The sequence below is a fragment of the Vanacampus margaritifer genome, chromosome 2 (genome assembly GCF_051991255.1).
Source record: "Vanacampus margaritifer isolate UIUO_Vmar chromosome 2, RoL_Vmar_1.0, whole genome shotgun sequence".
Taxonomy (NCBI): Eukaryota; Metazoa; Chordata; class Actinopteri; order Syngnathiformes; family Syngnathidae; genus Vanacampus; species Vanacampus margaritifer.
In genome coordinates, this window is record NC_135433.1 from 19746554 (window position 1) to 19769079 (window position 22526).

Sequence of the window (22526 nt, forward strand, 5' to 3'; positions counted from 1 at the left end):
AAAAAATGTCCACTTTTTTCCCTGTAAAATTCTGACTATTACAAACCAGCAATCTTTTTTCCTTTTTTCCCAAAAGTTATTAGTTCCTTGACAACAATTCTAATATTAATGTTACTATCAATTATAAAATTACAATATAATTCTTCTAAAACTCCATAAAACATTTTAAAATTGCTCATTCCTCTTGAAAATGTTAATTGTCGAGAGTTCACTGAAATATAAAGGGTCTGCATTAAAGCACGTCATGATGCTGGATGGACTCTTTATGCTAGATTTATCTTTGACTTATTAAATTCAGGTATGTAATGTTGAATTTAGTGTAAAAATTATCCTTCCTGGCTAGATTTGTCAAATGTGGCGTGCTAATGGTCACAAAATGAGTCGGCATTAAGGCACTCCATGATGCTGAATGTTTTTGTTGTGTTTTGTGCTGCGTGAGCGTGAACAGTTTTTGTGTTTTTTTTATGGTCAGCTCTGAGTCACACCAAATAAAACGTATCAATCACAGTCAGCTGCATTTGCTGTTCATGTGCAAAGTATTTGTTATTTGTTGGCCAGACAATGACCGTTTGTCTGATTGTAGGCGAATGTGTGGTTGACAAATTCTTTCTTCTTTCCCTCAGCCCACCATACAAGAGAAATTAGCACAACAGAAAATGACTACAATAAAGGAAAAATAGTCCTCTAACAGACAATCTATGGAGATGTCTCTCTTATTTGCACACACTTGTGGCTGACAACGGAGCGGTCTAAAGCAGCCATGCCAGCGGAACTGGAGATACGTTTTCAGGGTGTAGACTGTCTAGCTAGTTAACTGCATGTCGCAATTGTGCCAGATAACCGCTGATGAAGGTTCTTTTATGGCGAGGTTGGGTGTTCATGCCAAACTCAAAACGGCGTCACTATATGTGACATTTTTGCCACTAAAAAAACGGTGAACTGAAAAGGTGAAAAACTGTTTATGGGTTATATCTTACAACTGCAGTTCTCAGCCTTTGCATGTTTTCAGCAATTAGCCTCAAAGATGTATGATGTATTCAGAGACAAATATCGGAATTCACCATAGTATTGCTTATTTTGTGCAGAAACTCTTCTGCACAGTGTTTGAAGCACTAATTGGAGATAGCAGGCCAAGCTTCAGGTTGACAGCCTTTGTGCTTTCCAGCTTTTCAGTCAATGTTTGATTTTGGGAATTTGAGCCCTTTGCGGTCTTCTGTGAGCTCACTGGTGTGGAATTTGAGCAGGGGCGGGGGACAGATTCCTGGGTGTGATGTCCATAAATGCCAATTGAGGTGCCACCTGATCAGCAGATGTTCTCCACAGGGGGATGAGAGGAAACGCCTGCGAGGCATCTTGCGCAGCAGGTGCATGGCGACGTTATAAAGCAAGACGTCACATCTCCCACTCTTAAAGAGGCAGGTGTCCACATGCTTACGGATTTACGAGCCTTTCGCAGGTGAGCGATGACCCCTCTCCACAGACCACCAGCACACTCTGCTGTTTGATAAGTGAGCCGCGGCAAACAGTGAAACAAATAATGAGCACAATGAGACCTTTGGCTGGCCGGCTCTAGATAAGTCTCCACCTCTTGTTTATATGCTGAACGGGCTTTTGAGTGCTGATAAGGTGCTTGCAGCGGGCAGGTTGGTGGCAGCGCTGCGAGTGGGAGGGTGGAGTCAGGCCGGATCCAGTGGGGAGGGTGCGAGGAGACACTGCGAGCCGGCCTTGTTTTGTCGCACGTCGGCTGCAAGAAGACAGGAAGTCAGCTGCCGGGGGGAAATGAGAATCTAAATTCAAGCAGACCACAAGAGGAAGCAGGCAACATGAGCGTGGACGCAGGAGGACAGCAGCGTTACGTGTCCACCTTCAGGATGCGCATCAAGTCTGGGAACACGCCGAGAAGCGCCGACAGAGTGACAACAGACGGTGAGCGCACTGCTTGATTATTTTATTGGAGGTGAGGCTTTGAAATTAGTGTCAGCAAGCTGATACTTTACTTCGATTATGTCATGGGTTGGAGTGAGCAGCAAAAGGAATTCAGAAGTTGACAGATATATATGCTGTATGTCCATAGAAAGTTGACACCAAACTGATTGATCGATCTATTGAGCAATCAATTATCATACAGCAATAAAACAACAAGCATTTCAGTAAGTGGAACGTTTTCTCCAGACTTAAACCCTATTGAGCAAACATTTTACCTGCTAAAGAAGTTCACAATGTTCACATGCATTCTACATCATAGACACCAGATGGCACTATTTTTCCCTTTTTTGCTGTTTTACAGCAGCAATCAAATAAGTGTAATGTTTTTGATAGGTCATGTCAGTCTTAAACTCTATAGAGAAAGTATTTTACCTGCTAATACAGAAAAGTCTGTGGACACTCTCTCTACATTATGGGCCCCATAAGAGGCTTGTTTTATTTCTTCCTAAGTATTTTTATGTTTATGTTTCATGTTAATACAGAGCAGTGATCCAAAAAGTGTAAGGTTTTAACAGGCAACGTTAATCTAATCCATACTCAACCCCTATAGAGCAGGGGTCTCAAACTCAATTTATGTATGGTGTGTTTTGGTTGCATCAAGTATTCCACAAAAAAAAAAGTGGTTCAAATATTCAACAAAAGAACAATTAATCCATTCTTCTCCACCTTTATTAATAACAGTTTAGACCATTAACACTTCTTTGGAACATGAACAAGATTGGTGACCTGGTCACATCCCTTTTTATAAATTAAGTTATAAATTAGTGGGGGTTCTTGTACTTCTTTCTATTCACTTTGAACATGTAAATTTTGACTTTACTAATAATTATTTTCCTTTTTAACTCTTATATTCTTTCTTTCACTTTTATTTTATATTTTGTATTGCATTTATATGTTCAATGTTCAATAAACTAATCAATATCTTGAGCACTGCAACTTTCTCTGTACATACAGTTGCGTTCAAAATAAAACAGTGCATTTAAAAAGCTCAAAATCTTGCAGTAGTAATCCTATAGTTTTTATTTTTATGCATTGGGAATGCTGCACATGAAATTCTAAACCAAAACATGAAGAAACATTTAACAATTTTTGAATTTCTTTACAGAAAATTATTTTAAAAAAAATTAAAATTGTGCTGTTAAAAACATAACAGTGTCTATAGTTTTCTTTACAAACTTGAATATAATATTAACCTTATAAACTCAAATTTTCCTGGATTTATCATTCCTGTGACCCACTAAAATAATATTTAGTTGTATAGCCACTGTTTGTGTGAACTGCTTCACATCTGTGTTGCATGGAGTCGTCTTGCACCTGACAACAGGTATTCCAGCCCAGGATGATTTGACAACAGACTCCACAACTCGTCTGCTTTTCTTAATCTTGCCTCAGAAACAGCAATTTTGATGTCAGCCCCAAGGGTTAAAGTCCGGGGATTGAGCTGGCCACTTCTCCAGTGTAATTTTGTTGATGCTGCTCGCTTACTGGTGCGTTTGGGGTTGCCGTCTTGTTAAAACACTAATTTCAAGGGCAAAGCCTCTTCAGCATAAGGCAACATAACCTCTTTAAGTATTTTGAAATGTGCAAACACGATCCATGACCCCTAGTATGCGAAAAATAGGCCTGGCACCAACCATAATAAAAGAAACATCCCCATATGATGATGGTTGCACCACCATGCTTCACTGTCACCGTGAGTGGACTGTGGCTTGAATTCAGTGTTTGGGAGTCATCTGACAAACTGGCTGTAGCCCTTGGACCCGAAAATAACAATTATACTTTCATCAGTCCACAAAATGTTTCTCTAATTCTCTTTAGGCCAGTTGATGTTGTCTTTGGAAAAATGCATCCACTTCAGCACGTCTTTTTTTTTTTCTTTTACATTGTGACTTTGCAGGGGCTTCTTGCTGATAGATTAGCTTCACACAGGCGTCTTCTAATTGTCAAGTAACTTCAGACCATCTTTGATCTCCATGGAGCTGATCATTGATTAAGTCTTTGCCATTCTGGCTATTTTTCGATCCGTTCAAATGGTTGTTTTCCGTTTTCTTCTACATCTCACTCTGGTTTTGCTTTATATATTTATTTTTATTTTTTAATTTTTTATTGTTTTTCTTTTTGAGAGAGAGCTCAGTATTGTTCGTTCGGTAATCTTACCGATTCAACATGTCATTATCATTGCTCTTTCTCTTTTTTTTATCCCTCTTTTTTTGTATGTGCCTGAGTATGTGCATGTGCGGGTGTGCGTGTGCATGCGTGTACTCATTAATTCACCTAAAACCTATTAAAAATCCCATATCGTTCACCTAAACCGAATACTTCAGAATCCAGCTAGAGTCGTGAGGTTGTCACGAGACCCGAGGAAGGATCAAAGACCCGAGGAATGATCAAAGAAATCTGAAATCCAGCACCGACCAAACTAGCCAAACTACTATCACCTACTACCCACCGGGTTACCAACCAGAATCTTTCACCAACCCCAGAAACATCTAAATTCCAACAAATTATGGAGACCTCAAGAGACCCAAGGAAAGACTGAGGATAGGAAGGAAGGATAGATGAAGCAGAGTGAGATCCACAGACATCAGCCTCCACCGATTCAATGATCAGAGGAAGAAGAAGATTGTGTTTGTGCTGGCTTCATCCTTAACTAAGGGCCACCTGAATCAGACTCTGTTTTTTTTCACAGAATGAATGAGCTCAGTAATTGCTGCACAATGCTATTTTTTTAAAACACTTATTTGAATTAATTATTACAAAAATGTTAGGTTTGTTAGTTATCTATGACTCAACTACACCTGCTGGTAAATTGTTTTTAATGTAGTAAGAGATGTTCTACTAAAAACTGTGACTGAAAAAACAAACAAACATTAAACTACACTAACATTAAACCTTAATGTCAAATCGGGATTACAGGTTTCAGAGCGCTGTTACCGAGCGAGCAATTTAACCTGTGGTCCATTTCGCAAAACATGTTCAACAAACACTGAGACGAACCCTTAACAGCGTGTTGACATGCCCTGTCATAGGAAACTGCGTTTTCGGTTCCAGGACAGCTGATTTGAGGTACTGTAGTTATATCAACGCAGAGTTGTTTCACCTGGCGTTGCCAATGCACTAAAAAGTCCACATCAATGGAGCCCCGATTCGTCGAGTCACTATGGCAACGGGGAAGCGCAGTGCGCGGGGCCGCCCTCTGCTTCCGCGTTGTTGTTTTTTTTTACACCTCTTAACTGAAAATGTTAATGCAATCATATGGCGAATTTGAACATGTCTTTAGAAAAAAAGTGCAACATCGCTCCCCATAGAGGAAGGCAGCGTGGGAGAACGTTGCTGCTCGGGTGTCGGGTCAATGCTACACTTAAATGTAGTCCTTTGCAATCACAATGTTATTACAGGGGAAACCTGTTGAATGGTAGCTCATTATTTCATTTCAATTGGGTGCCATCCTGCGGGGGAGAAGCGCACTTGATTTAAGGTGAAATATAAAAAAAACGGTTATAAAATAAAAAGCGGAGCGCAACACACAATATATGCTGTGATGTGAGCGCATGACTTTGGCTGGTAATGTTGCAAATAAAAGGACAGATTAAGTTGTGTATGTTTGTGATGGATTGTGATGTGAAACGGTACCGTTCAAAAAGATAACTGTGCGGAAATGCCAGCATATCTCTGCTCACGACGAATATTTCATTCCCTGCGCAATAATGCGGCACCTTCATAATAGGGTCATTGTCAAAAGGACATGCCATGTTTGTGACAAAAAAGGACTTTACGCTATAGACTATAGGCGTATTTACGCAAAAACTCGCCGCAGCGTACTATATGAATGAAGAAATGTGGCTGAAAGGAGGCGGGGACAGAGAAAACCTCGAGGTTCAGTGTGGAAAACCTGCAACCGACCAGGTTTGGTTCATGGAACATATATATATACTACGGTAATTGACCGAGAGCTTAAATGACCCTTTTTTTTAATGAAACATGCTAGAGTTACATCTTTTTCTCTGGTTTCAGTTACCTCTCTTTCTGAAACGGAAAAGAGTTTCCCACATTTCAGGGTTTCTTGACCCAGAGTTTTTACTAAACCTGCTTTGTGAAATAGACCCCTGCTTAAGAGAATTCCATTAAAGAGTCTAAATCTAAAATGAGTGGGCACTTTACTCTGCATCATGTGCATCACAAATGACTTATTTTGTCATATTTGATATGTAATACAGTGTGGCGTAGAATAATGGACATTCATTTAACAATTTAACATGTTTTCCCATTGCAGTGCCTTTATGACCTTAGCCGTTCCCATTCTGTGTGTGTTTCCTCAACTTGTCTGCACTTATCTTCTCTAAAAGTGTTCTTAGCGGTGTTATTTTTTGTTCAAAGCAGAAACAAGTTGAGTCAAAGAGCTTTCTTCACCCTTGAAAGTGACAGTGCTGATGTCAACGAGGCGTGAAAAGCGCTGCTGACAATCTTCTTACAAGTGTACTGAAAAGGTCAACCATAACACAAGTGTTATGTGTGACATCACTTGCTGTTGATAGTTATTCAGCATTTCCTGCAGCTAGATGGGGCGTGGGGTGGTGTTGGTGGTGTGCGTGTGTGCGTGTGAAGGTGGTGGTGGTGGTGGGGGGGGGGGGGGGGTTTGGGGGGAATGCTTTATCAATTATTAACTCATTCACTGCCATTGACGGTTATAGACGTCAAAAATTCATTTTAACTATTTCTATTAGTTTAACATTTTTTCCCACTTTTGTTAACAAGAGTATGAAAACCTAGTGTTTTTTTTATATTGTATTAGAACAGATATAAAAAAAATTTTGTGATTAATCGTGAGTTAACTATTGAAGTCATGTGATTAATTACGATTAAAAATAGTATTTGCCTGACGCCCCTATTTTTTTTTAAAAAAAAGAAAGAAATCAGGCGATTACAATTTGTAATCGTAATTATTTGCATTACTTCACTAGTGAACTCACGATTAATCACAAATTTGATATCTGTTCTAAATGTAAAAAAAAAGAAAAGTTTTCATATTCTTGTTAACAAAAATGGAAAAAAATAAACTAATAAAAATAGTTCAAATGATTTTTTGACATCTATAGCTGTCAATGGCAGTAAATGAGTTAAAAATGATGAGGTCGGCTACATGTTGCCAAAAAAGTGACCCTATCTAGTAAGCCAACATAACTTAACTTCATTTCAGCGCCACAGGTCTTAAACTTTGATCCTGGACGGCCCAGTCTTGCATGTTTTAGATGTTTCTGTCCTCCAACACACCTGATTCAAATGATCAGCCCATCAGCCAGATCTGCAAGAGCGTGATAGTGAACCTAATCATTTGGAATTTAAAGTAAAAATAATTCAAGTTTAAATGAATAGGTTTAAATTTTTAACTATGTGCTTTTAAGACGATACAGCACAAGACCACTATTGAGCATAATCTGCGCATGTATACTGTAAACTGTGGTGTTTACATCCCCCGGTTTGCGTCCTTTCCAGGCGCTCCTCACTCTCACCAGCGCGTCGACCCACCCGTCTTCGTGCGGCCTCTGCGGGACTGCTGCGTGGATGAAGGCGACGATATCGCCCTGAGCGGCGTCCTCTCTGGGAGTCAACCCGTCAAAGTCACATGGTTGCACAATGGTGAGGATGGACACAAAGCAATGGCTGTCAAAATGAAAATAGAGAGGCATGTTAAAAACAATCCATCAAAGCATTGGTTAAAATGAGCTTTTAGCCATGCAGCCAACTTGGCCCCCTTCACAATCTAAATGTTTTCAAAATGGTCAGGTTTCACGCTTTGCTATTGAAGAATAATCCCTAAATATTTGAAGAGGGTGACAGAATCAAAACAGATGCTACATCTGTTTTCAAGTCTGTAAGGCAGGCCTGAAAGGACAAAGTCTTCCATTTTGGTTTGATGTGGTCATTTTTAGGTCATTTTTACAATTTCTTAAAGGGACTACACCGTGGTATTTTAAGACCTTCCACAGTTGACTATAGGCATATAATGACGAAATCTCACCTTTGACACAATCGCAATGTAATTTCTTATGAAATATGAGTTATTTCGGTGGCTATTTTTCGTACCCGGAAGTCAGTAAAACCCCGCCTCTCCCCCTGCGGCTCTCGAGCCGGCTGCTTCGCGCAACACCCACGAAAAATGGACTCTAAATTTTAATACTAAAAATAATAAATTTAAAAAAATATAAATAATAATAATAATTAAAAAAATCACGGGCTGCTAGATCTCTGCGTTTGGTCACGCAAGCCCTCAATTCTTGAATAAACATTTGAAACAAAACGCAAGAAAATCGTGGAAGAGGACGGGAGCAGCGAGGTTAGAGGAAAGAAGAAGAAAAAGCCCCACAGGGGGTCGCGAACCCGCGCCCTGTTGTTTAGGGGGCGAGTGCACTATCAACTATACCATCCATTAATTTAAACCCATTAGCGCAAATGTTTTACTGGTAGTTTACACTAATGTCAGCCAATGGATTTTAAGACAGCCAATTGTCATTTCATTGCACTTCGGCATTGCAAATGTGAAGAATAATTGATTGCTTTGAATTAATTTGGACAGAATGCTTATTGATAAAGGCTACTTTTGTCATTATCCCATGGATGGAGGTCTCAGAGAAAGTGGGCGTGAGTTTTGTCCGCAGAGGCGGTGCGGGGGTGAAGCCGCACGCAATGACTTCAAACAGCTCATTTTCTCAGGTTGGGAGGGGCTGGTGCTCGGAGAGCAGAATAACCTAGAATTTCTCAGACTGGGGCAAACGGAGGAAAACACAACTTTGGTCATGTTTTTGGTGAGGAATTAGCATTTTAACATGGCTAAAAGCTCCAAAAAGATGATTTTTCATGTTGCAGTCCCTTCAAAGTCTTTCAAAAATGATTCTAAAATTGATGTTGGCTCTCTGCTAACATGACCATCATGATCAAGAGGATCGTTTCTTTGCCATAGAGAAATCTTTGAAAAGGGCGGGATGACAATTCCTGCTAGAAAACCACGGACACAAATCTGACCCCAGCAATGGCCACGTTGCCATTGGTTACCTGACATGCATATATGCTGGACCATCAGTTTACCAGACAATACAAATAGTTGGAATTGACTTTTAACCTAGAACTCGTGGTAGTGGGCTGAAACCTGAAGGGTTGCAGGAAAGTCTTGGCACAACGATCAGGGCATACGTCGTCAGCAACATAAAATCCGTTTATAGAAAAGTAACCCAGTGACTAATCAGATTCTTCACTCACCATAAAAAAACACTACTTCTTCTTATAAACACTTGAGCGGCCCTTGCTCGTCCCCTACCGGCAGGTGAGACGGCCCGTTTCGGAATTCCCGCCCAGGATGGCGGCAACGTAAGCTTGGTTGTGCGTGAGTGCCTGCCGGAGGATGCCGGCGCATACACCTGTGTGGCGGAAAACGCGGCGGGGAAAACTTCCTGTTGCGCCGCTGTGTTTGTTACAGGTGAGGGCCGATGAGAAAGCCTCGCTAAATGAACAAACTGTGTTATTGTCTTCTACTCTACTTGTCTTGTCAAACTATTAAACTCTTATCTTATCTTACCGTTTTCTGACCCAACAGACTTTGAAACTATTTGTGGCCTGCAGAGTCGAGCTTCTGCAAACAAGAGCATTATGGGAAGCGGGAAGCCAGCTCAGTCTCCTCATGAAGTTCAACGCAGCTCCAGAGGGTCCACTGGAACTTCCCCTACCAGCTCTGATCCACAGAGTCCGGTCTCTTCTCCACGAGGTTAATTTTTTTTGGGGGGGTTGAAAAAACTGTACAGCCCCAAAAGCAGTTTAGCTGACAACATTAAATTTGGTTAGCATGTTTATCATGATTAGACCCACAACAAAGTCTCAGGTAGCCATGCCAAAAGAAGACACAGGAAGTCGGAATTTGTTTTTAAAAATGCAGCCCTTGAGGGTAGTTTCAGTAGCAGTATTATTATTATTAATATTATAAACAGAGCCACAAAAAAGTCACAAAACCCCATGATGATCTTGGGGGGTGCCCTTCAGCATTTTGGGGGACATTCAGCCCATGAAGGCGCAGTTTTACCTAGCAACATTAAAAATCGGTATAGGCCTACATGTCTGTCACTAGTAGACCCACAAAAAAGTTTCAAGAGCCCATGCTGTAAAACACAAAATGCCTGTCATTCTGTTTTGAGTGGCCATTTTGGATGTTTTCTAGATTTAGCTATATGACATTTGTTTGGATTTTTTTCTTAGAAGTCAGCCCACCAAAACAAAAAAAGACACAGTCTGCTATTTTTGCTTAATTTTATCCCTCAACGCAATTTTCAATGAGCAACATCTATCATGACTGGACTCACAACAACAACAAAAAAAGTTGCAAGAACCCATTTACGAACAGACAAAGGAGGTCTGTCATTTTGGTTTGATGCGGCCATTTTAGGGTCATTTTGACCAGTTCCAGGGCTCTTCCAAAAAAGGACTCCTTGAGACCTGAGCAAAATGTCTTGTGGGAGAAAAAACAGGAAAACATCTCCGGTGCTCGTGTGGCCACCACACAGCACAGAGACGTCAGGAAATTTCTCCTAAGATTACCCGTGCCATTTATGGAATAAATACTACAATATCACACACCTCCACCATTCTTCCTTCTAAAAAACATCCTGTCTTTCCCTTGCAGAGGTCATTCCGAAGAAGAGAGCCAACTCAGGGACAGGTAAGAGACATTGTTTTCTACTCCTTGCTTAATGCTATAATCTGCTGTGCTTCTTTGTACAGTACTGTATATTTGCTGAGCAATTTTATCAGTTGGTGTGTACAGTAGGGGTGTGCCAAAAAATGGATTCTCATAAGAATCAAGATTCTCATTAAGTACAATTCAGAATCGATTTTAATTGTCCCAAAATCGCTATTATTTAAATTATTTTATACTGTCTTGCTTTTGTTTGTGTGTGCCGTTATTTGGAGCGCTGTTCATACGCTGTTGTACCCGATTTGGCCACTGAGGGGCAGTGTGGTTCCACACGGTCTAATACAATGTTAAGTTGTAGCCACATTAGACAGTAGAAGGAAAAAGTCAAGATCAAGTTATTCCAATGAAAGTTTTTTTTTTGCAGTGTGGAGCCGTTCTTTTGAGTGATAAAAGTGCCGCAAGTAGCGCGCTAATTAGCATTAGCGAGTCAGACTGGAGTAGATCATTACAATTCCTTGCACATCTGTAGATTGAAGCAAAATCGTTCTTAATCGAAAATCGATTCTGAATCGAATCGCAGGCTCAAAAATCAAAATTGAATCGAATCGTGAGAAATATTCCCACCCCTAGTGTACAATAATAAATGCACAAAGTATCGGGACAGTCCTATGTCTCAGTACTATGTAGCCAATAAATAATTCAAATCTACTAATATTTTTTTTAAGATGATCAATTAGGAATATAATGAATATAATACGTACGTGCGTTATATTTAATACAGAGCCGTGAATGAAAATAGTGTTTGGGTGTCTATATAGCTATCCACAGGAACTGAATCTGTTCTGTTTTTTATCTACTTGATACATTTGTCAGCACAGCAGCTCTTTATTGACATAATTTTGTGTTTATGCAACACGCCAGCTTCCTGCCACAGTTTTCCACGCGCTCACTGCAAACACACATCATCTGTTTTATGCATTGTTTTGTTTTTTTGTCATTCGTCTGGGCAGGTCCAGTGTTGCGCTTGGAGAAGCCGCCACAATTCGTGGAGGTGAAGGCGGGACATCCGGCACGCGTCACATGTCGATTCACCGGCAGCCCCCCTGTGGTGTCCTGCTGGATAAGAAACAAGGAGCAGGTGCTGTTTTGTTATGGTTGCTATTTATGAGTGGCAACTGTTGCATGCGCAAGTTTATTGCGCCTCCTGCCATCTAATTTGCATCTCATTTCTCATTTCCTGCTGCAACCCTGATGACCTCTCACAGCATGTGTACCATGTGTGCATGTATTGACGTTTGTGCATGTTGTTTGTTTTGGGTGACTATCTCGCAGTTAGTGGACGGTCCAGAGGTTTGGACAGAGAACTCGGACGAGAGCAGCACGTTGGTCTTGGCCGCGGCGGGAGCAGAGCACACGGGCCGCTACACTATTTTGGTCAAGGACCGCAAGAGCTCGGCCCAGCACACACTCACCCTTTCCGTCATAGGTAAGCATGCACACACACGCATCACAAAGTGCAACATGTAAGTAAACATTGTTCATCAGACAAGCCGCAGCCGCCCGTCTCCTGTCCTCTGGTCTCCCTGGTGTCCCCCGAGAACCTAGTGCTGTCCTGGTCGGGGCCCTGCTACGACGGGGGCAGCGCCGTGCTAGGCTACGTGGTGGAGGTCCGACCCGAGGGCCAGGAGTGGAGCGAGCTCACGGCCCAGTGTGCGAGCACGTCGTACAGGGTGTGCGGCGGCCTGCAGCCTGAGGAAGAGTACTGCTTCCGGGTTAAGGCCTACAACGCGGTGGGGGTCAGTGAGCCTGGACCAGCATCACCTGGGGTCACCATGGACCACAAGGGTGGGCGCTTTTATATAAATGTTATGTTTACGTTTGTCTGTATTAATATATCCGAAAACGATAAATACTTTTTTAAATCAATGAATCGCACAATTTTCCGTAATTAATCGCTGTTAATCTAATTTTTATCTTATAGCATATACAGTATTTGCTTGGAATCTTGGAATCAACGTAATCATCAAATAGAATGGAATTCTTCTCCTTTGAAATGCAATTATTCAACAGAACGATTATTTCTCAAGTTATTTTTTAATGCATTATAACATTTTAATTAATCTCCAAAGTTAAAATGTTCACATTGACTGCCCTAATTATGTATGTAGGGTTTTCTCGTTTATTTCACAAATATACCATGAAGGATAGGTCAAAAAGGTCAATGGTAAAGTCAAAGATTTAAATTGGCTATGCTATCTTAGCTAAAAACAATAACAATAACAATTTGAATATAGATTTTATTTATTTATTAATCTTAGATTTTATTTGTGTCATTTTATTTCTGTTAAAAACAATCTATTGTTGTTGGGGGCTGCTGCTCAAAAACAACTGAAATGACTTTCAATTAAATGTTAGCGATCAACTAAGAAATAGATCAGATTAGATTAAAAAAAATATATATATATTGCTATAATTACAATTAAATTTAAACAAAATGATATGCAGGGTATCTAGCAGTTACTTGAATAACCTCTTTTTGCACTTACTGTACATGATAAAATTGCTTAAAACAAGACCTTCACAACAAATGAATGAATTGAAACTAAAAATAACTAATTCCGTAATTCCTTTTGGGGAAAAGCCTTACAGCAAAAAGGATTGTCTTTCAAGTGTCCCCCTGTTAGACTGGAGGACTTTGTTACATCTGGTGCTTCTTATTTGTCTAGATTCCGAGGCAACACACGAAGAAGAAGAGGAAGAGGACAGCCCCGCAGCTTTTGTCTCTATCGACTCCGTGCACAAAGTCACAGAGCACTACGACGTGCAGGAGAAGCTCGGGATGTGAGTGTTTGTTTGATTTTGCATGGATGTGGGGAAACATTCCAAGGCAAGGAGATTAAACGGAAAGCGTGTACAGGCATGGATCTGCTCTTCCGCTGCAGTGTAGACATGTGGACAAAAGTATTGAAACACCTCATAATCAATTAGGACTGAACCTGTTTACCCCACTATACAAAACGGCACAAATAATTGTTTGTAATTACATATAGATGCCACAAGATGGCAGCTAAGCACTTAAAATTGAGACTTGAAATCCATTTGGATTAAGTTGTCAAATCTGATCTGTAACAAGTTAACAACACAATACACTGCATCTAGCATATACACAACCATGATGAACCCATAAGCGTATAGCATAGCATAGCATGAAATGGGTCCAAAAACAGTTACTGTATTTGGTTTGCATTCCTTGACTGTGTCATTTTTCACTGCTCTCTCTGGGGAGACTGGGGCTAGTTGTATCACTTTTTATACTTTTATATATATTTCTTGGAATCAATACATCATATATAAACAAAATGTATACCAGATGAAAGTCTTAGGTATATTTTTGTATTCATGTAATTTGCATACTTTGTGTCAGTGCAGAGTTATAAGCCATCAAATAGAGGGAGTGAACATGTGACATGTAGCCCCACCAAAGGGTAAGTTGTCACACTGGATTTTGCAACTAGGACAAAATTATCCTTGTTCTCCTGTTTTTTTTGTTTTGCTTATTTTTTTTAGCCAGAGAAATTGTTTATCATTGATCTTGAAAATTTAGCATAGCCATTGAGCAAAAATATAAAATATTATGAAATAGATTAAAGTCCTTAGGAGTTGCTGGCATATAGGTCATAGCTCTTAGCCTCAAATGCATGTCTTGCTTCCCTTAAAGTGGAAATTTGAGATGAAATTGAATTTCAAAAAACAAAGCATTTTGGTTAATGGCTGGATGGTTCATCATGAAACTTAAACCAGTCCTCACATGTGGGCATACTTTAGTTCCAACAACTGGAAAATCCATTTTGAAACAATGAAACAAAACTCCTCACTCATCAGACTCATCATCTGAAGAACAATTCTGCCATACGAAAACAGAGTTGCCAGAGGTGCAATTTTCATTGGCCCAATCTTTACATATGTGACAACAAACCCCAAAATGACTGAGACAAGTTGCCCCAAACTACCATGTTGGCTAATTCCTGCTCTAGTTTAAAGCTAGCTTCAAACAGAGCAGTGACTGAGGCATGACAAGATGTCTGAATCTCTCCTCTAACGAGTCCAAGATTTGCTGCCAGAATTTGTCTATGTACGACGCTCGTTTCAAAAATATATGGAGTGGAAATTTTTTACTTTGGGTTGTGAAAAACAGATAAATGCCACTCAGCTCACAATGTGCTATTCTCTTCTCAGGCAGTACACAACCCCTGACCATTTATACGAAGAAAACTAGTATTCCAATTTTTCATTGCGCCCTCTGGTGGAGAACAAAATTGCAACGTGACAACTTACCTGTGATACAACTAGCCCCAGTCGCTCTTAAATATAAAATATATATATAAGGAAGAAAAGGGACCTAATACAGAGTTGCTTCATGGTGGACATATGTCCCAATACTTTTGTCCACTGTCCACTTCCGCAGGGGTAAGTTTGGGCTGGTGTTCAAGCTGAAGCACCGGATGAGCGGCCGCGTGTGCGCCGGAAAGTTCTACAAAGGCCGACGCACCAAGGAGAGGGAGGCGGCCCGCAGGGAGATCGAGCTAATGAACAAGCTCCACCATCCCAAGCTGGTCCGCTGCCTGGCCGCCTACGACCACAAGCCCGACATGGTCATGGTCATGGAGTTGTGAGTACCGTTGCGCTGCTTTTATGCACATCTTTGGCCACTTTAGTTATTTTTTTTGGGCGGGGAGAAAAGACGCTCACAAAGGTTGACCATATCCTCCATGCTTCTCACTGTTAGTCGACAAATTAAATTTACATTTCAAATAGGATTTTTTTTTTACTCCATATTTTGTGTGGATGGGAATAAAAACATGCATGTAAAAAATAAACAATATTTAATAAATCAATTTTAAAAAATACCAACGGATACAATGTTTGTGTGCAGCATAGCAGGCGGGGAACTCTTTGAGCGCATTGTGGACGACAACTTTGAGCACACGGAGCCCGCCAGCGTGCGCTACATGCATCAAATCCTGCAAGGCGTCTCCTTCATGCACCGGCAGCTCATCGTCCATTTGGACCTCAAACCAGAGAACATCGTGTGCGTCGACACTGGCGGCACCGCTGTCAAGATCATCGACTTTGGACTGGCCACCCAACTCGGTATGTGCACTCAAAGTGGATGTGAGGAGACATTTTGTGTTGTTGTTTTTTACAATTTTGCTAAACTTCCTGGGTGCCTTATGAATGGGATGTTACTCATAAATAAGGTGATTTGCCGCCATCTTGTGGCATCTATAGGACATTATATCCCTTTTTAGGTGGAAATTACTCATGGCTTGGCTCAATTCCAATTCCACTGGAATTGTGAAAATTCACTGCATAAGAGATTGAACCGGGTTCAAAAGTTGATATTATAGTCCACTACAAAAGTATTTTGTACCCCTTTCTCTATGGGGCCAATGGGCTTTGGTTACCATGACGACTGGGGAACGAGCTAAGGCCTTGTGACTAGGCGAGTGGCTACTTGTTCTCAAACAGACAGCAGCTCCAAAAAAATTGACTTGGTCATTCAATTTTACACTTGATGGGTGGGCAGGCACTCCAGAGACAACTATTTGTATACAAAAACAACATTTTCCATTATATATTGGCTTTATATGTTTGGCAGATGGCAAGACTGATCTAAGGGTGATGCAGGGGACCCCGGAGTTTGTGGCCCCTGAGGTGATCAACTACGAACCCGTGTGTTTGGCCACAGATATGTGGAGCATCGGCGTCATCTGCTACATACTGTAAGTGAGAAATATTTGGCCGTGAACCCATTCATTCTCACGCTGAAACGCAAAGGTCAACACAAGGGGTTGATAATGGGCAACCTTTGGACACTTCACCGCGTTAAAACGAGTCCAAAACCATTTACAGTACAAGCACAATGCATCGATTTATTTTACATGGATGATTCCAACTAAAAGATAGGGAGCTTTATGGTAAATATATGATTTATTTTTGGCAAATATTATATTTGCATTTTTTACATTTAATAAATGATCTATTTTAAAAGATTGTCAAAACTATTGGTTTGGTGAATAGGTGATTTTATTTTTTCAAAATATTGGCGTAGAATGGCGTGGAGTAGAATCACTTATGCACTAAAATGTACAAAGCGATAGTTTGAATGCATTCTTTTTCCTTTTCTCCTTTTATCTTTTTTAATTTTTTATTTTTTTCTCTCTCTTATTCCTTTTCTTTTCTTTTTATTTTCCCTTTCATTAATTAATAATTTTATTTATTCTTTTCCATTTTTTCTTATTTTTCATTTTCTCCTTTTTTCCTTCTTTTCTTTACTTTTTCTTTTCTTTTTTCTTTTCTTGTTCTTGTTCCTCTTCCATGTTTCTGTTTTCCTTTCGTTCCATAATTTTTTTGTCTTGTTATTTTATCTTGTTTTATTTAATTTCCTCTTTTTTTGTTCCCTTTTATCATTGTTCAGTTTTGTTTTTCTTTTCTTCCTTTGTTTTTATTATTTTTCCCTTTTTATCATTTTGTCTCCATTACATTTTACTTTAAATTATTTTCCCCTTTTTACTTAATTTTTTATTATGTTCTCTTTTCTTTTTATTCTTTCTCATTTTTTCCTATCATTTTTCTTTTTTCCCCTTTCTTTTCATTTGTAATATTTATTTTCCTTTTTTCTTTTTTTATTGATCCCTTTCATTTTTTCAGCCTTTCCTGTATCTGAGCTAGTTCCGCAAACCAGCCTTGATTTATTATTGCCACCAAGTGGACACATGATAAATGAACATTTACACATTCCTCTGTGTGTGTGCGCGTTTGCAGACTCAGTGGCGAGTCGCCGTTCCAGGGAAGCAGCGACGCTGACACGCTGGCCTTGGTGACGGCAGCCCAGTGGGAGTTTGACGAGGAGAGCTTTGAGGACATCACGGACCAGGCCAAACATTTCATCAGATCCTTGCTAGAGAAAGACCCCAGGTGATCCAGAGACACGTCACTCGCGGCATCCTATGGTGTGTAGGTGTACATAATGTTGCGGCCTCCTCCTGTGTCCGTCTCCTAGGCGACGCATGTCCTGCGAAGATGCCCTGGCTCACGCGTGGATGGCGGCGTTTGACTCGGCGGTGCCCGCCTCCACCAAGAGTCTTCCCAAGGACAAGATGAAGCGCTTTCTCGCCAGGCAGAAATGGAAGGTAAACAGCAAATGTTTTTATCACAGGAGATACAGTAGTTACATCTATCCATTTTCCTTACTGCTTATTCTCATTGGGGTCAGACTTACAGGTGTCGTTGGACGAGAAATGGGGTACACCCTGGATTGGTCACGAGCCAATCACGGGGCACATTTTGTATTATACAAGAATAATGGAGGAAATCCGCAAAGTAGTGACCAAATTTAGTATTTATGTATATTTTAAAGCTTCATTTATATAACGGCAACATATATGCATGTGAGGTGCAGGTATTATTTTTGTTCTTCACTCTATTATCTGTGACATTGAATGTGTGTGGAAGACAGCAAACAAGAATGAGTTTGGCTAGCTGTTAACCGGCTAAACCGTTAGCCACCTTTACATGTTGAGTGACTGTCGGTTGATGCCATCAAAAGGTTGTGCTTGCGTTTAGTGTATTTTGTTACCACATGTTCAATAAAGTGATTGAAAATGCACTGATGGCTTTGTCAATTACAATTTGTTGTAATTGAACGTTTTCGTATTAGCTAACTATTTACTGGACTTAAGACATGAAGTTGTGTAACTTACTTTGCAAAAGACACATTGCAGATTTAATTGGTCGTTTATTTGCATGGTAAGCAGGCACACTAGAGACATGAATATTTGTTACAAACCATTAAAAAGTACCTTTTCCATAATGTTGCCTTTAGGGTTCATTTCCGCTATGTGTTGTCCTCACAGAAAGCAGGCAAGGCCATGCTGGCGTTGAAGAGAATGGCCTTACTGAGCAAAGGGGACAGCACTTGTTCTCCCACCAGCCCCGCAGAAGGTGAAGCATCATCCTGACCGCTCGTTCTTTACTTTTATTTTCTTATCAGCCGTTTCACATCCATCCTTCCTTCTTTCCTTCCCGGCTCAGAGTGTCCCATGACACCAGAGACGGAAGACGCCCTGCTCTCATTGGAGCGCAAGATGCAGGGACCGCCACGCTTCACCAAGACCCTGCAGGACCAGATTGTCTCCACGGGGGCCAGCGCTCACCTCGACTGTCACCTCACGGGTATGTATGTGCTCACTTGCCCTTCATGGAGCGTGTCGAGACGGACTTATGGCAAATTACCCCTAAAAGCTTTTGGAATGTGAGTTGGGTTCATCATTAGGAGACTATATAATTGTCTTTGATGTTTCCACAACTGTCTTAGAAAATTGCAAAAAATGTGCCTTGCTTGGAAATTAATCTTTGGTGTGCCTCAAAACTGCCATGTCAGGTTCATTGAAAACTTTTCAGACTTTTAATTTTAAATAATAGTGCGCTTCACAGGTGTTCTTAACTGTTAATTTGACCAATATAAAGCATTTGAGTGGTTTAAGCATAACGATTTTACCAAATTTTATGGATGGGGGCCAACAAGCATGCTAAAAAGCGAGAAAGAAATGCCACTTCCAATTCCGTGTGAGCAGTGTTTTATTCTGCCGAAAGGTGAAAAATAACCACTGTTGTGCAGATTCTTCAATGTGGCAGATGATGAGCAACTGGAAGCGTAGACCAGCAAGCTACTCTGCTAGTCAATCCCAAAAATGTCAACTTATTGATGTGTTGTTTTCTGATGTTCCTGTAAGTACGTGGAAGGTTAGATGCCCCTGATAGTAAGATTGCTGTACTGTGAAACTGTTAATAAATAAATAAATAAATTCCCACGTTATCTCGCTGGTTACATGACATGTGAGCTGGTTAGATATCAAGTTATTTATCTTCTCAAGTAAGGATTAAACATACATGGCTACAATCGAAATGTACTTTATACTACACGCAAGGGGCGAAAAAGCCAGTGTCTTCTTGTGGCGGTCCCAAGCCCGGATAAATACAGAGGGTTGTGTCAGGAAGGGCATTCGATGTACAACTTTGGCCAAATTAAACATGCAAATCAAATATATGACTTCCATACCATCGGTGCTGTTGACCTACATTGTGCCGGTGGAAACTGGACTACTGGAGTTATCGTGAAGGAGAAGTTTGTTAGGAATGCCCTGGAGGTAAAAAGAGTGTCAGATAGAGTGATGAGCCTGAAGCTAGGAATTGAAGGTGTGATGATCAATGTTGTTAGTGGGTATGCGCCACAGGTAGGATGTGAGCTGGAGGAAAAGGAGAACTTTAGATTGGACCCTGATGAAATGATGCAGAGCATCCCTAGAAGTGAGAGAGTTGTCATTGGTGCAGACTTCAATGGACATGTTGGTGCAGGAAGGTGAGGAGGAGGTGATGGGCAAGTTTGGTATCCAGGAGAGGAACGCAGAAGGACAGATGGTGGTTGACTTGAAAAAAGAATGTCGTGACATGACATGATGATGACATGTCGAATCGGTAAGATTACCGAATGGACAATACTGAGCTTTCCCCCCAAAATTTAAAATTTAAAATTAAAAAGGAAAAATACAAATAAAAAAAGGATAAATTAAAAAATTAAAAAGGACAAAAAAAAAAATAATAATAATAAAAAAAATAAAAAATAATAATGGCTAGCAATGGGGTAGATGCCACGGACTTCCGACTTCCGGGTTCCACACATCAGCGTCGTTTCCGGCCAATGACGGCCGCGTTCCAACACTAGCACTCCCACCCCTGCGCCCCCCAACCGCGCGCTCCCGCCAATGGTCAACTCTCTGAAATGCTTTGGACAACTGAGACAGACACACTACACACTCTCATCCATCGACGGGAATGCGCAACTGAGGGGCACAAAGGCGGAAGTGCAAAAACTGGGACCCACACGTCCCAAACAAAAAACGGAAACAAAGCCGATGTGTGAAAACCAGGAAGTCTGAAGTCCCGCCTCCTCCGTGGCATATACCCCATAGTGTGAGAATCAACACAGGTAGAGCAACACAATGTAGTTAACAATTTGTTGTCAGGCAGCTAATACAAAAATGCCACATCTGAATTATGCAGGAAGCAGCAACTATTTGTGTTGGGTCAGGATTTAGGCTAAATATTAGGAGCTAAATAAATGATTAATAAAACAAATAATTTGTCGCCTTTTACTACTAAGTGGTGCTTGTTGAACTGTTGCGTAAAAGCATTCCGTGTGGGATTGCTTCATTTATTGAGTCGCATGTAGCCCGTGCTGTTTCAATCTGACTACAATTGTATTATCTTTGTTGAAATTCAGGATATCCTGACCCGGATGTGGTGTGGCTGTGCGGAGAGGAGCCCGTGGACGAGTCGCCAACCGTTCGGATAGAGTACGAGGAAGATGGCCGCTGCACGTTGATCCTCGCCAAAGCGGGCACACACGACTCCAACGTTTACACCTGCAAGGCCACCAATGACCACGGAGAGACCTCCTGCTCGGCATCGCTCGTTGTCCGAGAATCGGACTAAATTTTTAATACGTTTTATACACTCCACGTCCTACATGTGATGCAGATTGAACATACTGCGGAAACATCAAGGTGTACTGATCTGTGAAGTCACAAGGTGTTGTCACAAGAATTTAATAGGATGTCGATGTTGTATGAAAAAGTGATGCAATTAGCGAAGCAAATATAAGAGATGGACTGATATTTTTTATTTCTTTTTTTTAGGGCCGATATCGATTATTAGTTGTCGAAGAGGTCGATAACTGATATCTGGAGCCAATATTCACTTTCACTAAAAGGGAAAATTATAAGCTCAAAATAAAAAAAAAATACAAACTCTGCTAACTTTGTCAGTGTTTTTAAAGCACATGTTTATTCACATTTAAAAAAAATAGATTTTTTATTTATTTTTTTAATCTTTGAAGAAATCTGTTTTAAAATTCTAACAAAAAGCTCAGGGAGCTCCCTGGAATGTCTTAAAAAGTTAAATGAACGCTTAAACACGTAAATATTGTTTTTAGTTTCATAGTAAATAAAGTTTTGAAAATGTTAAATTTGCCCTTGTCTTAGTTTTAATTGTAAAGGTGCAAAGAGGTCCGTCCAAGGGTCGTCAGCATCTTTCACGGAGTTAACTCCAAAATGTTCCTGAAGTTACATAATAATTTTGTACTATAACTGATGTAATTATATATACTGTATATTTTTTTAACACACACGCACACACAGAAATGAGTATGATTTTTGTACAAAAATAATAATTAGCGAGGGGCCGGGGGATACATATTTGAGGTTTACTTTAAAAAGGCTTAATGTTCTCCAATTGCAAAGTTGGCATTCTCACAAGCATTAAGTAGCATTTAAAAGAAAAAGAAAAAAAGTGAGTCAATTAGTGGAGACCTGTATAATTCAGGGATTACTTCAGAAATCACGGTATTTAAAATGAATTGAATGTTTTTGCAACAATTTAGTACAATTTTGCACCAAAAAATGTTTAGTAATGAGATATATAATATTAAGTGGTGGGATTAAAACAAAAAACTACATATTTTGTAGGCTACTTTAAAATAACTTAGTAATCAATATGAATGACACAATTGTTGATACTGTAATCGTAGGAAATTAGGATTTTGTTCCAAAATGTTTTGTAATTAGTGAAAAATAGAACTACATTACTACTTAATTAAAAAAAAGCAGTTTTCATAATGTAATTTATCATTATTTGTATTCATGACAAAATACCGGCTCGCCTTTCTAGACATAAACATTTTTGTATGAATTCCCTCTGAGATTTCATGACTTTTGCTGTACAATGGCTATATAAAGAGGTTGAA

At 40.2% G+C, this 22526-nt stretch overlaps 1 protein-coding gene across 1 annotated transcript; it reads left to right on the plus strand.

The window, feature by feature from the left end:
• The first annotated feature begins 1692 nt into the window (after positions 1-1692).
• On the plus strand, positions 1693-21749 carry mylk5 (myosin, light chain kinase 5). The gene is made up of 17 exons (XM_077558912.1): positions 1693-1926; positions 7480-7623; positions 9305-9457; positions 9575-9742; positions 10652-10687; positions 11674-11801; positions 11996-12149; positions 12209-12508; positions 13390-13504; positions 15129-15332; positions 15597-15814; positions 16323-16446; positions 17489-17641; positions 17727-17856; positions 18580-18667; positions 18758-18898; positions 21006-21749. Exons 1-17 carry the CDS (start codon positions 1824-1826, stop codon positions 21215-21217), a joined length of 2571 nt encoding a protein of 856 aa, XP_077415038.1. The 5' UTR covers positions 1693-1823; the 3' UTR covers positions 21218-21749.
• Positions 21750-22526: the final 777 nt, after the last annotated feature.